Source organism: Labrus bergylta, chromosome 8 (genome assembly GCF_963930695.1).
Source record: "Labrus bergylta chromosome 8, fLabBer1.1, whole genome shotgun sequence".
NCBI lineage: Eukaryota > Metazoa > Chordata > Actinopteri > Labriformes > Labridae > Labrus > Labrus bergylta.
The window spans coordinates 17,912,960-17,929,907 of NC_089202.1; the positions used below are offsets into that span (position 1 = coordinate 17,912,960).

The 16,948-nt window shown below is 39.8% G+C and overlaps 1 protein-coding gene across 3 annotated transcripts in view; it reads right to left on the reverse strand.

The window, feature by feature from the left end:
- The window catches only part of LOC109983706 (mannosyl-oligosaccharide 1,2-alpha-mannosidase IA), a 201,645-nt gene that overhangs the window by 80,744 nt on the left and 103,953 nt on the right, over positions 1-16,948 (reverse strand). For all 3 annotated transcript variants that reach the window (XM_020633533.3, XM_020633534.3, XM_065958216.1), the window contains exon 3: positions 7,914-8,029. In XM_020633533.3, coding sequence (XP_020489189.1) covers positions 7,914-8,029 — 116 coding nt within the window. The remainder of the gene's footprint in view (positions 1-7,913; positions 8,030-16,948) is intronic.

Genomic DNA, 16,948 nt, shown 5'->3' on the forward strand with positions numbered 1-16,948 from the left:
AAGCATCTCCCAGCACCGTAAATGACTCTGTGTGTCGTCGTCCACAACCCCCCCCCACTCAAATGCCTGCATGACTGGGAGCGAGCTGGGTCTCATTAAGTGCAGGCAGGAGGTCATTAGGGGTCAAAAAACAGCGCTGTACATGTAAACAACAACCTTGCTGCAGGTCTTAATAATGAGAAATGATGCCATTTGATGTTTTCTTTAAACATGACTGGGAATCTGTTAAAAACAAACTAATTTAGAACTCTCAAACACAGGATTATTTAGAAGCTTTAAAGTGTCTGCAAACATGACACTTTCGACGAGAAGATTTATACCAAAGTTATTGACGTTAACGAAAACCAATAAATTAAAAAATATTTTCATTAACTTTCACTTAAATAAAATCGAGGCTTTACAAAAAAGATCAATGACTGAAACTTAAAGGAGCAATATGCAACTCTGACACCTAGTGTTTAAAATGGGTACTGCAGTCCAAAATCAAATCATTGGAGAGAGCTGTCTTGCCCCGCCCCCCTCCTCACTAGAGCTGATTGGCATGCAGGTTTTCATGTGGCGGACACTGAAGCTTCAGTGTTTAGCCAGCTCTGCATCGGTCTGAAAACGTTTCTGCATTCTAACCTCTCTTCATTTTTCAAAATCATCTCCATCAATCCTAGTTTTACCACATTTCTGCTTGTGGAGATTTGACTGTTTGTTTCCAGAACTAACTGAAATAAAATGAAATAAAAGTGAAAATGAAAATGTAAGTTTTCATCACAAGCATTGTGCACACAGCCTATCCTTTTGACTTATCTCAGGCACGTCAGTTTATATTTTGAATGAGCTTCCTGACTGCAGCAGTTCAATATTTTATGATTTTGTGATTTTTATCTAAAGAAGTTGCTTAATATCTTTCTTTTAACAATTTACAATACCGAGACAAAAAAAGAACTAACACTAAAGCTAATAAAATGATTTAGCAATCAAAAAGAAGGATTTTTAATTCATTTTTTGCCTCAGGACACACCCTGGTCTGGGCCACACACGCCCCACCCTTATCATGTCTCTGCACCCCCAGGGGGTCGCGCCCCACAGTTTGAGAAACACTGCACTTTGGATAGATACAACATAATATACACAACATCATATACCAGTTACTACATTGCTGATAAATATTTTAAGTGATTATTAAATTAACTCAAATGAATCACTTCGCTGGTTTGCTATTCGCACACTGAACCTTTTCATTGAAAGGCCAAACACTGAATATATGAACTTTAAAAAAATTGATCCAGGATACAAAAAAACACCCATCATGGAGATAAGTCAAATATTCTGAATGTTTAGTTGCTCACAGTATTTACAACCTCTCCATGAACTGTAAATCTGCCCGAGGCGTATGCAGATTTTTAGCTTGGTAGAAATACTTTTTGTCTTTGGCAAAGATATATTTTACCAATCCATTTCTCCCCGTCTCCAGCTGTGATATTCTCGTGTTGTGGTGCTCTACACATGCTTTACTGTTCGGTACTTTGTCGAGATGCTGCCGGCAATCTTGGAGACGATTTGATGTAGCTCCTCTACAGAGTCTATACTCTCTCGACAAACTTTCACTTTCTGTGTGAAAGGAGTGAGTCTTGTTGTGAGGAAGCCTGTAAACAATCTGTCTCTCTGAGCTCGTTCAGGCCTCTGGGTGCAGCTTCCTTTTTAGATGGAACAGATTAACAGCAACAACAATAAGCAATAAATCTGCACTCATTCTACCAGAAAGTTAATGACATCTGGATTATAACATCACTGATAAAAATACACTACAGCTATTTTCAATCGAAACTTTTCATCTTGCTGCACGATTCATTAGGGTGCGATGGGATTGAAACCTCCAGCTAAAGCAGATTCTGTACTGTATGCACCTCAAACAGTGTTATGTAGGGAGGGATTGTTTCTTTTGTTTTTTCTTGTGAGATGAGCAGGAAGATATCTGATTCTGACAGGATACAACTTTTGCAAGAGTTTCTAGAAAACACCACAATATTCTGCTTTCTGACGCTGAAACCGTGTGCACCCTGCTGTGCCTTGCTTCACATTTAAGGGCTGACAGGCAAACAGCAGGGCACCACAACACCGAACGAGGCCAAAAATAACCAAAAGACAAACAGGTACAAATCATCATGACATGCTTACAGTGACAATGCTGACGTGATGCTGAAGCTGATGATCTTCACATGGTGTAGAGTCACCATCCTAGCTTAGACTGATAGCATGGTATGTAACAAAGTGTAAATGTGTGTGTATGTGTGTATGTGTGTGTGTGCGTGACTGTGCCAATGCAGTAGCTCATGTCTTTAGCATGCTATAACGTTAGCTAATTAGCCTACAAGGTAAGGGGTGAGTGATGATACTAGTTTTGCAGTCTGTTTGTCGTTAAAACATAAATCTGGAAAACTCTGTAAAAAAAATAGTCCGGCCCACTCGAGGTCTCATTTGAATAAACCTGGCCCCTGACCCAATATGAGTGTCACACCCTTCATTTAAAGTAAAAGTGAGACCAGAGGAAGGTTCACATGAAATGTTCATTTGCAAAAACAAATAAAAGCCATCCTGAAAAACAGAGCCCTGAGAGTTTTGATCAGCACTTTAGACAGAGCCGTTATGCGATGCAGACTGTGGACCACAGACAAAAGACGAAGCCGCCTCTAAGCAGCAGGAGCAAAGAGTTTTTAATGCACCTGTATGAAAACACACATTTCACATCCCTGTCAGACCCCTTCACCTCTCTGACAGAAAGCTTCAGAAATAAAGGCGAGGTCGGTCCACTCTCACTTTGCCGTGTCATTGTGAAGAACTCTATTCAGAGACTCTTTTCTCACAAACACCATTCTGCACTCTCAGGTTTGAAAGAAAAAAAAAAACGAAAAAAAACCCCGAAATGAACAAGCCAGCTCACCATGACAGAACACAGCTCCTTTCTCCAGTCTCTCCCAAAGACACCCATGAGACTTCACACTCACTGAAGCCTCACCTGAGAGGAAGAATTATAAGCTTGATTGTGCTAATTATCCAGTCACTCGGCAGTCCTGGCTCGGCTCTGGAGGCTTTCACTGTGGTTCGTCGGGAGTTATTACCCGGGCAGGTTGCTAGTTAGGCTAAAGAGGCTGCACAGGAACCATTAACAAACACACAGGAGAGCCCTTTAGTCTATAAACAGGAACAATTGTGAAATTGAAATAGATGAGATTTCACCGAGAAAGATGTGCACATTTAAGCTTCTGTAAAAACTAATCAGGGTGAAAACACTGCACATTATCCCTAAAGGAAAGTGTGACAGTACATTTTCTGAAAAGCTGTTAGTGTCACTTAAGGTTGTGGAAAAAAAGCCAGCAGGGTAAAACCTCATGGCTCACTAACACGTTCATAAATACACGGTCAGATTACTTCTCTTTACTGTTACCTGCAGGCTAAACCATTTTATGTGCCCAAGTTGAAAACACTTGACACATTAAACATGCGTCGTTTATGAGCTCTTCAGTGTCGCTACAGCTTCAAAAAGCCACATAACGTTTAAGAAACATCATCAGGAACAGTAACTCAGAGTTGATTCTATTGAAGACGTCCAATATCCACATCTCTCATTTAGTCCGACAACAGTCCAATACCCACAAAATATGGTGTTCGATGTTTATTATGTACAGGTCTTGTATTGCTGCTGATTTTAAAAACTATACTGTACATAGGTTTTGTTAAACTGTACCTACGTTTCTGTTGTTATTCCTGCACGGGTTAGGTACATTTTCTCGGTATAGATCTAATTTTGAATTGTACGGGTTTAATGTTTATCTATGTAGGGGTTTCTTTTAATCTATGTTAGGGTTAATATATATATATATATATATATATATATATATGGGGGATTTGTAAGATGTGACAAATGTTTCATGTCATGTTTTTTAAGCTGCTACTGGATGCTTTACATTTCCCTCTGGATCAATAAAGTATCTATCTATCTACAGTAACTATACAGTAGAAAGAAGAATCTGACCCTGAAATACTGGAGGAATAATGACCAGAGTTGATTTATCACACCTTTGTCTGAGGGAGTCAAAGTAAAAGATAGAAAAGATTGAAAGAGGAGGAGAAGAGTAATAAAATTTGAGAAATGATGGGGCGCGCTGGTGGCGCAATGGATAGGGCGCAGCGCCCCATGTATTGAGGCTGTCGTCTCAAAGGTTTCCGACTCTATCCACTGTCCTGTCTCTCGATTAAAGGCACAAAAGTCCCCAAAAAAATCTAAAAAAATAATAATCATTTGAGAAATGAGGGAACTAAATCCGGTCTCAAAGTCCTCATAAATCAGTCGTCTGGTCTGCCAGAGGACGAGGTAAAAGTCACACCGTACAAAAAAAACCCCCAAACATTGATATAAGATCGTGATAACAGAGAATATACAGCATATGCAACCATCATAGAAATACTTTGGGTCCTTGACAGGCTCCAGATCCAACCCCATCCCCCATACTGCTAACTAGACTGTGCCAAATAATCATTAAAGCTTTATGCTAACAGCTTGTGGGAAATATGGCTAAAGCTAACATTGGCAGATACACGCTGGAGCTTCTTCGGTTCTGATCATTTACTCTGACACCAGAACACGTCAGCCAGTCTGTTGAGCAGCATCAGCAGTCTGTAGTTCATTTGAACTCATAAGACCAAGACGCATTTTAGAAAACTTAATATCTTTACTCGGCATGACGTTTTTAAATCCGTTGCCTCTGCCTTGCTAAGCCCATCACCTGGAACCCACATAGAAGTGGAGCTTTTGGTCATTGTGTTTGATTTTACTCGCACAAAAAGTCGCAATGACACAAGACTGTCGCCTGAGCATTGTGGTCGGAGGTGAGAGACTGAAAGCTGCCAATACTGTTACAGTATGTCTCTACTAATGTCACGCTGTCTTTGTTTCACTGCTAACAAGCTATAGAGCGGCTGTCACTGTACAGAAGTCCAGATGATGGACAGACTGCTGAAGCAAGTCTGTCAGCATTGACTGTTTTCTCCATCAATCCTCTTTTTACTGTTTGTTCTCTTTTAGTCTGTTATTTGCATTGCATTTATGATGTCTATATTTCTATAGTAGGCCATCACTTTTTATGTATCTCTTTAAGTCTAATGATTCTGTATTAATCATAAAAGTCAAGGAAAGAGGTAGCAAATTAGCAACCGATAGAAACCTGTATGCGTGGTTTGTATTTCACACATGAAGCAAAGTTCACTGCATGTGTCCCTGTTAAATAAACACATTTTTAAAAAGCTGGTTGTGAGACTGATGTGAACTTGGACAACAATGACATGAAATGTAAAAACTATATTACAGCTGAGCCTCCTGGACTACTTTTTATACAAGCCAAAACTGCTGTTTTTGAGGGTTTAAGTAATGAGAGAACTGTTGACTTTTAGTGCTGTATTTTCCCAGCAGTTGCTCTTACATTGCCTGTGTTTCTTTAAGTGGTAATTCTATAAAAAAAATTAGGACATCAGAACATTTCCTTAGGCTCTTGGCAAGCTTGGTGAACCATTGAATCTGACAATCTGCGCATTGAGCCAGGATTATTTATTTATCTTTTAGGCAGGCGTGTAGATAGGAAAACAACACAAGGCCTTTCTCTATTAAAATAATGATATCCTGGGACGCATAAGTGTTTGGTGTACAGCAGAGTCTCTGAGGTGATGGAGTTCATTAAAATCTAAAAACTGTTTACCTCTGTTCAGTCGATTTCCCAGTGTGTTCTCTGCAAAAAATAAAGAACCAAGTGTCTTTCTATCTCTCAACTTTTAACAGAGCAATCATGATGCCAATTTACCATGCAGTCCAAGAACCGCAACATCACATTACTAAATACACAGATTTATAAATATGCTATTTTCAGAGAAAAAGACAAAAGAGACTTAGCCACTCGCTGCCCAAAGACGTCATTATTAGATTTGAAAACAATCTGGCACGTAATCACGTCTCTCCAGACAGAAAATATCCTCCCCACAAGGACATGTAAAAACAAATAATTTTAGAAGAAATCCAAATTGTCACGACTACGTCATGTCTAATTGTCCAAAGGAGAGGGAGAAGCAGCAGGGTGGATACGACCCCCACAGTGGATGGGCACAGGGGAGTGAGGTTAAGGGATTGTGGCAGATCACAGCAAGGTGCAGGGTCAACTGTAAATCTAACGGTGTGGCTGTTGGTCAACATCTCCCATTCAGCCAGTAGCTACAGCTACGCTCGCAGTTAATCGCGGTCTGAATTCGCTGGGATCCATCGGCCGCAGGGAGACAGAAAGGTTGTGAACATGTGTGTGTCTGCCTCTCTATGTCTGCCTGTCACTAAAGCTATCAGGGCTGAACTGTTTATTGATTAAAACTGGCCTTTTGAATTGTTGTCAACTAGAACTAGACTAACACTATGAAGGGCAAAAACAAAACTAGACACTAAGACTGAAATAGCTGAACAATTTAACACTGTTATTCTTTATTTTTCAGCTTTTACAGTGTAGCAAATCCTGTCAACAATTTCAACAGTTTGTGATGTTTTTTTTGTTTTTTGGGCTATATTATTGAATATAATAATTATTGCACTGTTGTCATTTGAAATAAACTTCTGTTTCTGAAAGAAAATGGATGGGTGTAGTTCATCAATTTGTCAAAAAAAAACCCCATAGAAAACAGATGCATTGATTATTAAAATAATCGTTACTTAAATCCCTAATAGACATAAAGCTGATCATGTGTGCAGGTGTATATTTGTGTCATGAGTGAGGAAAGTAGTCGCTGTAAAGTTGAGTTGTTTTCATTCTAATACTGTATCAGAATTGCCTCTGTTTGCCTAAAACAGCTAACTGCAACTTCAGCTAATTTGCAACTAAATGATCTGATCCAGTTCCATAATTTTGGTAGCTCAACACTTTCAGTAAAAAAAAAGATGTTTATTAGCTCTTAGCTTAGCTCAATGAGATAAAATCACACCATAAAAACAAATCTGCAAGTGTGTTTTAGTCCTCATTATAAACTCAGGTAGCTCCCCGGTGAAACAAATGTATGCACAAACAGTCTTTGAAACATCTATTTACCACAGAGCTATGTGTTGTTCAAAGGTTCTCGGTAGCATTAGAAACGGGTGTATTTAAATTCCAATTGTGGCAAATTTAGTTAACAAACAAATCTTTTGAAATTGAAGACTTGTGACACCCTTTAATAACTGTTGCTGAATTGGTGTAGCTACAGCCTAGCATTACAGCACCACTTTGTCATAATGCCATAGAGGAGTTTGTAAACCTATTGTGATTACACTCCCTCACATAAAAGACATGAAACTCCAACTGGAGGAAAATGTGACTTGTGAGGTGACTCAGAAGTAATCTCTTGTTTTCACAGAGCTACAAAGCCATCAACTAACTGGTTCACAGCTAAAAACCACAAAAAAACTGACCTGGTGGGCACTTTGTTCAGCTTTCACTTAATACCAACACACTCAGTCAATAAAAAGGCCATGGCTTCCCTTTTGCCTTCTCTTTCTCTCATTTTTGTTCCACTTAAAATCATCCCTCAGACCCCCTCCCCTCTCCTTTTCTCTTTATTTATCGCATTTTCTGCCCCTCAGAGACCTTTCACAGCGGCAGGGAATCCCATCAGTCGGTAACACGGCGTGGCCGTTAGCCACACAGGAAGCTTTATTCCTGCTGGAGTTTTCCCCAGCTTTGGAGAAATGTCAAACTCAGTGGACACAATGTTGGTAAAGAAGCACTACAGCAAGGCTTAAAATCAATCCAGCACGCAGGGATAAAAACTTAATTATGTTAATGTGTTGATTCCTGATGAGCTGAACCAAGACTTTAAGTCAGTTACATCATAAAACATGTAGAGAAGAATGGGTTTCTTACCGAGTTCAGGTCCAGGCTACTCTCCACCCACTCCTTGGCATCGTTGTAATCTTCCATCAGTCCCATGATGTACAGTGTGTCCAATGAGTCAATGATGGATGCTCCTCTTAGACCACCTGCAAAAAACACAAGAGAATTCAGTAAGTCTTTAAATAGAGATGTCATTCAGGAGGCATGTTTGAATGTACACGGTTGACACCTTATTTCAACCTGTGCTGACAACAAGATTGACTGGAAAAGTTACAAAATGATAAAAAAAATAAAACACTAACTGGAACCTTAGTTTACAGTTTTAGGATTGTAGGGCTGAAGTAAAAACCAAACTACAGTCTATCGACCAGTAAAAAAATACTTTGAGGGGTTTTCTATTGTAGAACATTTTCCTACTGGTATCAACAGATTTGCACTTAGTGTTAGGGTTATTACCATTATGTCAAATAGAGACCGTTTATTCAAATGCAAAGCAAAAAGAGAGAACGTAATGAGCACCGTCAGTGAATACCTGACAACTCATTAGGCTCTTGACTGCTAAATAAGTGGATTATATAAAGCTTGATAAGTACTTGGATTTAACCCCAAACTTTGAATGTTGTGATGAGCAACATCAGCTTCACAGCATGAAATATAAAGTTAAAAAAAAAACCATTGAAGTCCCTCACAGGCTGAGCTTTGTGTGGTTCAGATGTAAAGCATCTTTTCGCCCAAATTAAAAGCTTCAGCATCAGTCGATGTACAACAACATGAAAGTCAAGTCATTTAGGAGGCAACCACTACAGGCGGAAAAACAACCCTGAAACATTGATTAGTGCGCACATATAGCAGATGCTCCTGGATTACATCAGAGTGAGAGCGTTCCCTTTGTTCACTTTTATCTGAACTGATTCACTTCTTTTTAACATACTAAATGAGAAAGGCTCAGGGGTATTTGTGCTTTTCTGCTAGCCTTAAGAAACATTGCATAGCCTACTTTCATTCTCATCTGACCGAATATTATGCAAATGAAGCAGCTGCAGCTCACAGAGGGAAAATAAACTTAACCCTTAATGAATTACAGTGAAAGAGTTTAAGGGCAAAGTTTTGAAACTGCAATTAAAAAGACTGTAAGCTGGAGTGCTTTGGGGTGTATGTGTAGATGGCCTGAACAACAAAAAAAAAAAAGTCAGAGCATGGAAAATGATCTGGTTAATTGAGAAAAGTGACAGAAAATCTTCAAATTCCACCCTGAGAACACGATAGATGGTTGGATTGATATGATGCAACCACGCCGCAACCTGGCACATCAAAGTCCCTCCTCAGAAGTTAGACCAAGTATGCAAATGGTAACCATACCTCTGGGCACGAAACACACAAGTGAAGAATGAGACTAGTCTCTCTTGCACACAGCCTACATTGTTGCGTTCAAGTGTGTACGGCTTCAACTGACAACAATTTCTCCTTTTGTTAAGTCTGAGATAACTTTGAAGACGTCAAACTTCAAGGACCAGAAATAAAGAACGGCACACTTTATACATACATTTAAAACAGAAATGTCTTGATCTAATCTTTGTCAACCTTCAATATATAACAATCTTTCTTTGACACCAGTACCAAACTCAAGAGAAAGCAGCAATGCCTTTTGAACGGTTTAAACCAATTAATTAATGAATGATGTAGTTTTTGATAAAAGGGTCAGTAAGTTTAATGAAAACTGTATTTCTCTCTCATCATTCTGATTTCATTAAGCCTAAGAGTTATTTGTAAATGTGCATAATTAGAGGCGTGGCTAAGATGACTGGCAGGTGGTGGAGGTGGTTGTTGTTGTTGTTGTTGTTGTGGTTTGCTAAGCGGCTTAATCCCTGCCTCAGCTCCAACTCTTTGTCTGTTTCTAGATTGCTCGTTAGGTTGATATAGCATTTCAAGTATGGTGACCACCATCATTGGGCTTCATAACGTCTCTTCAGAAAACCAATGGGTGACATCACTGAGACTACATCCATCTTTTATAGATAGAGTGTATCATTTTCATTCATATTCCCTTGACAAGCCAAACTTTATTTTACGGCATTCACAACTACGCATACAAGATAACCATGAAAGCTCAACTCTCAACCACTGACCTTTCACCCCATCTCCAAACCTTTATGGATTATATGAAGGGGTGAGCCAGGGTGCCAAAAGCCATGTGGGATAGGGATCAATGACTTGGCTTGGCTGAATGATCGCTGCCATATGTTTCAGCCATAAAACCTGTGCTATTAATAGAACACATGGTATGCTGTCTGAAGCCTCCCATGCCTTTGAAATCTCCCGTAAAGCTGCATTGCATGACCAGATATTCTTCTCATTAGCTTTTTCCCTGCTGTCAGTGTTGCTGTGCCCAGGTTTCGAAGATTCAGTCAGGTTTAACACACATCCCCGTCCTTTGAAAGCTCATCGACGGCGGTTTGCCTGCTGGCAGTTCACCTCATATTTACAGCGAGAGGGCAGTACTAGCCCGAAGCAAGACACATGTAGTCGAAATAACCATCTGCCGGGGTTGTTAGCCTTGACCTAGCCCATGCTGTTAGCACTGTCAGATGTATGTCGGTGTATAATAAAAGAAAGACTTCCTGTCATGTAGGAGAAGAAGGAAATTCAGCAAATTTTGTGACATAACCCAAAGTTTTAAGGCTACTTTGTTGGGAAGGGGTTCTTTCAGTTTGCTTCTGGAGCTTCCTTATCTGTATTGGATGACAAATAGTGATGGTGAAAACTGAGAAGGAGTTTGGGGGAAGTCAGATATCTAATGCACTCTGGTTATCCAACCCTCAGAGGTAAGCTCTCTGTGGCTGCAGGCAAAAGAGCCGAGTGTGGAAAATTCTTATTGAAAACAGCAGCAAAGCTAAGATGATTGATTGACTCTGAGGATAGATGGAGCAGATCAATCCATCATGGTGAACTCCTTCAGCTCTCATGGTCTAAGACCCTATTTATTTCTGTAGCCCTTTGCTATAAATGAAAGGAGGCCCGAGGGATCCTGTGAAGACGGGGTTATAGGTGTGTTCTATTGTGTATTTATAAAGATGGATAAACATGCACACACTGACGTGCTTTAGGGTCTTTTTCAATTTGCATTCTAATGCATGCAAAGTCCTCCATTATTCATTTAGCATGACATTCAATACCTACTATGGAGCCGAAAGAAAAACAAACAAAATATTTTTTTTGTAGCCTGAGGATGCATCAGATGATGACTTAACCGATAAGGATGTATGATAAAAAAAATAAGATGTTACATTGAGTTATCTCCAAATTGATCATTTTGAATGCTTACTGTGCTCAAAGGCGGAAAAAAAAAATCTCCCTGATGGGGCCTGATGGGAAAAATTTAATAGAAATATAAATGGTGAAGTAGATGGTTTACAAGTATTATTGTTATTTGCTTTATCGTCATTGTTTTTTTGCTATCTACATTTATATCTGTTATGGCCCGTTAATAGCTGTTTAATGTAAATGTTAGTTCAATGTTAATATTACCTCCGTCAACCTTGTTGTCCTCGTCTAAAGCATGTGCTTTCTTTGTATGAACATGGAGAGAAAATAAATCTAAAGTCAACTCACTGGTACAGTACATCTTCACATACCTGGCTGATAAAGCTGATTGAGAGTCTGTAGTAAAATATTTGCCAAGTTAAAGCTCTAAAAAAAAAGGCATTATTTTTGTAAAAATGTCTTCTGGAATGGACAAAGTACATTGGTGTCGATTTACGGAAATTTTATTTCAGTTTATTTTGATGATGCTTATTCCCAAATAAGTTCTATTAACTATATGGAAGAGTGACAGACAACACTCAGGTTACTCTGAGGTCAGAAGGCTGGAGGGTTTTAACGTTTAACACGTCACTAGGGACCAAAAATACATCACTGGTAGAGAACATGAGGTCAAATGTTATCAGTATTCATAATTTCCCCCAATGGGAGATCAATAAAGTGTATCTAAGTGTTTCTTTACTGACAGGGCCTCCTATTAAATGAAGGAGAATCTAGTGACAACTGTCCTAACAAATTCCTTTTTTATAAATATCATGCTTTTCATAATGAAAACATTCTTACAGACATGGTTTAATTAAGTAAAGAAATGGGATCTGATATCTTATAGAATTGGGGTTCAGATAAAGGCAGAAAGGACGGAATACAGATAATACCCAACATAAAGATATTATCTAACCCAGCTTCATACAGTTTCAACATCAGCTTGATACAGTCATTTCGCTTAATTACATTCTTGCAGCTGAAAGTAAGCATGAATACACAGACATGCGCCCTCATTTGAGCATCAGAATTAGAAGCAGACACATTAGTAAAGTGCAAAATGTGCACCTGAACGAGCGAATGTGTGTGTGTGTGTTTGTGAGTATGTGCAGGCACGCAGAGAACAAGGGAAGCCATTAGTGAGACATTGGCCCGTGGATGTTCATTCATCACAGCTGTCACAGGCCAGTCAGTGTCGGTCAGGAGGGTTACATTAGACGACCGGAGTCCACATGATCAATCACTCACTGCAGCTAGTTTATGTGTTGTGATATGACTGGCCATGCTCTCGCTTCTTTTTTTTTACTCGAGTGTACACACAAATACACACACACACACTGCTGATCTATACGTCTCAGGATAAACTGCTCTTCTCTATTGGATCCCTCAGGGGAGAGAGATCAGAGGCAGCATTTCATCTCTAATTTAATTTAACCAGCATATGCTGTGCGATGGGCATGCAAAATATATGCTAATACTCCTGAAATGCAACTATGTTCACTGTAAATTAAATTGACTAAGAACATTAAAAGTGCAATATAGATAAGCAGATAAGAATAATTTGATTGACGAGATGGAGTGTTTTAATATACCCATGGGAAACAGGAGTTCAATCAGAGTGATACATCTCTCAGTTTAGCTTGTGCCTCAAACAGACGAAGGGATGAAATATGAAAGATGTGGTCAATAAGTCAACCAGTTAACGTCATCAAAGTGAAGCTAATTGGAGCAGATGCTGGGACTTCACATTAATTACGCTGTCCTGTTACCACTGGTTGCCATTATCCAATTATCAATCGCAGGGGCAATGAGCGTCTTGTTAGCGCTAATGCTACCTGGCAACACAAAGACAGAGTCAGAGAGCCGACGTGTCTGTGTGAAGTTAACGATATCTCGCTGCTTGCTATTCAAGGCACAGGGTGAGATGTGCAGATAAAGTGCACTAAGGAGATGACTCTGTAGGTGAGCGGACTTTTGATGGGGAGAGCCAACGGGGCAACGGTCGGGGGAGAAGAAAGTGAGTTTAGAGGGAGTGGGATTAAGGAGGGTTAGCAAGAAGAACATGAAAAAAAGGTAGGGAGATACTGAAAGACAGAAATGTCATGTCCGTCACTCACGATGGACTTTTCTTAAAAGGTCTGAAACAGTGTGCTTCATCTCCTTGAGTAGCAGATGTCAGATACAATCACAGGAAATCAATAGAAGGCCTGGAGGGAGGATGAACAAGATGTGTTTCAACTAATGCATATTTATTTTCTTTCAATCATGGTTAACCATCGCCTCAGTGGGGCGCTGGTGGCGCAGTGGTTAGTGTGCGCGCCCCATGTATGGAGGCTGTAGTCCTCAAAGCGGACGGCCCAGGTTCGAATCCAGCCTGTGGCTCCTTTCCCGCTCTCTCTCTCCCTGATTTCCAACTCTATCCACTGTCCTATCTCTCAATTAAAGGCAAAAAAGCCCAAAAATAAATCTTTCCAAACCAAAAACCTTTCCTGAACCCAACAAAGTCTTGTTTGAACAATAATCGAATGAACCCTAATCCTTTTATTTGGGCACAGACAAATTAAGTCATCCTACCAACAGATATGTGAGGTCTGAAAACACTTTGTGTGTGCCATCTTGGAGAACATTTACAACACTAAACAACAACATATTTTTAGACAATCAGTCTCTCTGACAAAAGTGCTTTCCCTCATTCATGATTGAGCTCTCCAGACACACAGACAGGATCTATGTTAACTAATGTTCTATGTGTTCAACATCAAATATCATATATTTACTTGTTTTCTCTGCCGGAGTCTCCTTGGCTGTTCCTCTGTTTGTGTAATGAACACTGGGTAGTCTGTAGTCATATCTGTGGGCTTTACTGTTGGTGGCCATTACAGTTAAATGTATAAAAAATACTATAGATCAAACTCTCTGTTACATGAGAGCGTGTGTTTCTGTGTGTGTCATGGGCAGAGTGGAAGTCAGTCATGAACTTTCATATGTATTTGTTCCTAATACACTCTCTTAATAGCAGGACCCACTGTGCAAAAAACTTTCGACTTTAGACCAGGTTTAAGTTGGTTTATGGTGCACTCATTTCCTGCGTCGTCCTTAAAGATTGCTATGCCCCAGCAGACCGCTAGGCCACGCCTCGTTTTAAGAAGAAAACTGATGGGCGCGCACAAGGAGCACAAGTTGATTCGCTATCTAAAAACAGTTGCACGTGGTGTGAAAATGACCACTGTCTCAGATGGAAAATAAGAAAAGCACCCACCCTGTGCACTTAAGATAGGGCCCTATTATATTATGTAGTAGTACAAATACACCAGCAGTGTCATTCTTAAGGTTTACTTTAGAGATTCCAACTACAGTATGTAAAAGCAGCTGTGTTTATGTCAGCCTTAACATAGATTTGTTGAAACAGATTTTCAGCGGCGTGTGTTTATAGGCAACCTTACAAAACCCAAAGTATTTCAGACTGCTTGGAAATGGTCCAAAGATAAGCCAGCAGAAACTGACAGTGCCACTGTCTGTGGGGACTTGGACTAAGACCTTCTTCTGCAGCTACAAATATAAGATCCTTACTGCCAGATCCCATCAAGATCCTATCCTATCCTCGCTACAAGCTGTGAGCCGGGGAAACTAATCCCACTGATTATCAATGTAAAGACTGTTATACCAGTTAGTGCACAGAACAAGGATGCAAACATGGGCCTCATCAGGCACGTTCAATTGAATCCTCAAGTGCACAATTTGTTCTTTTTGCACAGGACAAGTTGTGCCTGCATTGTAGATCACATTATTCAATCCACCCTTTGGGAAGATCTAGTCTCAGGTAATACTGCAGAATAAGAAGCGTATCTAAATAAAGCCTGGATAGGATACGCCGATGACAGCCACAGAGACAGAGCTGTTTGGGGAGGTCTGTTTACTGGGACACGCTGTTTAAATCATAAGGCTAAGGAAAGCTGACCCTGCTTCAAGGAATATGCATAGTTGTGTTGTTTGTGTGACAGATTGATGAAGCACCGCTGTCCAGGCGGGAGCAGAAGAAGATTAAGAAGGGAGGTGGGACCGCTCAGGAATCAGCCCTGTTTCTCAGCGAAGTGGAAAAACTGCCCCAGTGGAAAACTCGTACTGTATGACGTATCAGTGAAGAATCATATGTCTAAAAATGAATGTTCTCAGCCATTAAATGATGATGAACTTTGCTGGGATTATGCTAATAAATCCTCCTGTGGTATTTAGAAATTGTAGATTTCCAAAGGAACTAGAGATGTAATTTGGATTTGGTTTTTCTAAACTTCTTTAAGTCTGCTCCGCCAACTTTGGGGAGCTAAGATTTTAATTAAATTTTTTACCTTGACAATAAGTGTAGAGACAAACAGTCCTACCACAATGCCCTTTCCTGTAGTTTTTAATAATTTGGTATGCTCTTACAAGTGAAAACCTCAGTTTTGCAGCCCCAGTCAAAACATGCGTTTAATACCAGCTTTTTTACAGCTGACTTTCACTTGAAAAAAAAAAAAACATTTTGTCCAAAGGGTCAGTTCAGTGTCTGAAAAAAAAAGTGGAAACCTTCCTTTTTTCTGTGAATACATCCGTATGACTACCTTGCTGCCATGGCTACAAGAAGTGCATTCAAATCCAACTATTTCACTCCCTACCCCCCTTGCGGTTAATGAGCACTTGGAAAAATTAGAGCAAAGCAGTCCTGGTTGAACCCCATCCTTCCCCCATCCTTCCCTCACACAAACCCTCCCTCTCCATCTTGCCATTATGGTGATCACACAGTGAAACAAACTGCCCTGCAAAATGACTCGAATCCAGTGAAGCTTTGTGCCTCTCACTGTGACACCACAAGCCTGGCAGGACAAAAGAAGGGACCCAGAATTGATAGATCAAGGCCCATTAGAGCCAGAGTCAAAATGAAATTGTTTCATTATGAGGCCAGCTACTGAGCCAGAGGCTTCAGCTGTGGACAACAGTGAAAAAAAATCTATATTTTTAAACATTTCAGTGTTCAGTCTCAGCGTTCTGAACCCAGCAGCCGGTGACGACTGGTCAGAGGGCGATGATATCAATATCTGCTTGACATTTAAGGTACTATTATTATTTTTAATCTTTTGATGCTGCAAGCTTTAAAAGAGCGGATTCCCTTGTGTTACTCTTTCAGAAAAGTCTCCAATTTTACAGTCCAAATTAAACTCACAGAGTATCATATGTTCCTGTTGGCTCAGTGCGATCATTTCAGTCTTAGTAAGGAAATAAAACATCAACATTTTCTGACATGAGGAAACATGTATTTTCTTCTTACTGTCCTAATGCCACAGCGAGAAGCTTTTAACTTGTAAGTGTTTCCTTTCGTATTCTTATTCATTGAATAAGATTTGATGAGTCTTTTCTGATATCTTTTGCCCTTTGACCCTTTGCTGCATGTCATCCTCAATTCACTCCTCCCAACATTTCCTGTCTTTCTTGAGCTGTCCTATCACAAAAAAAATCAAAAATGGCACAAAAAATAAGTTAAAAAAATGAAGAAAATCAGTTCATGATACTGCTGGGGAGACACGACGGGAAGCACATTTTAGTTTGTTAGCTTGATACGTCATGGAAATTCCCATTAATGGGGAAAACAAAGATAGCATTGCGATCATGCTAATTTCAATCTTAAGAAATGAAATGTTAAACTTTACTTTGGATTTTTCTTAAGTTAAGAGATGCTGAATAAGTTTCTTAGCATCTCTGAAGTTGTGTCATTTGTCGAGAGGCTGAATTAA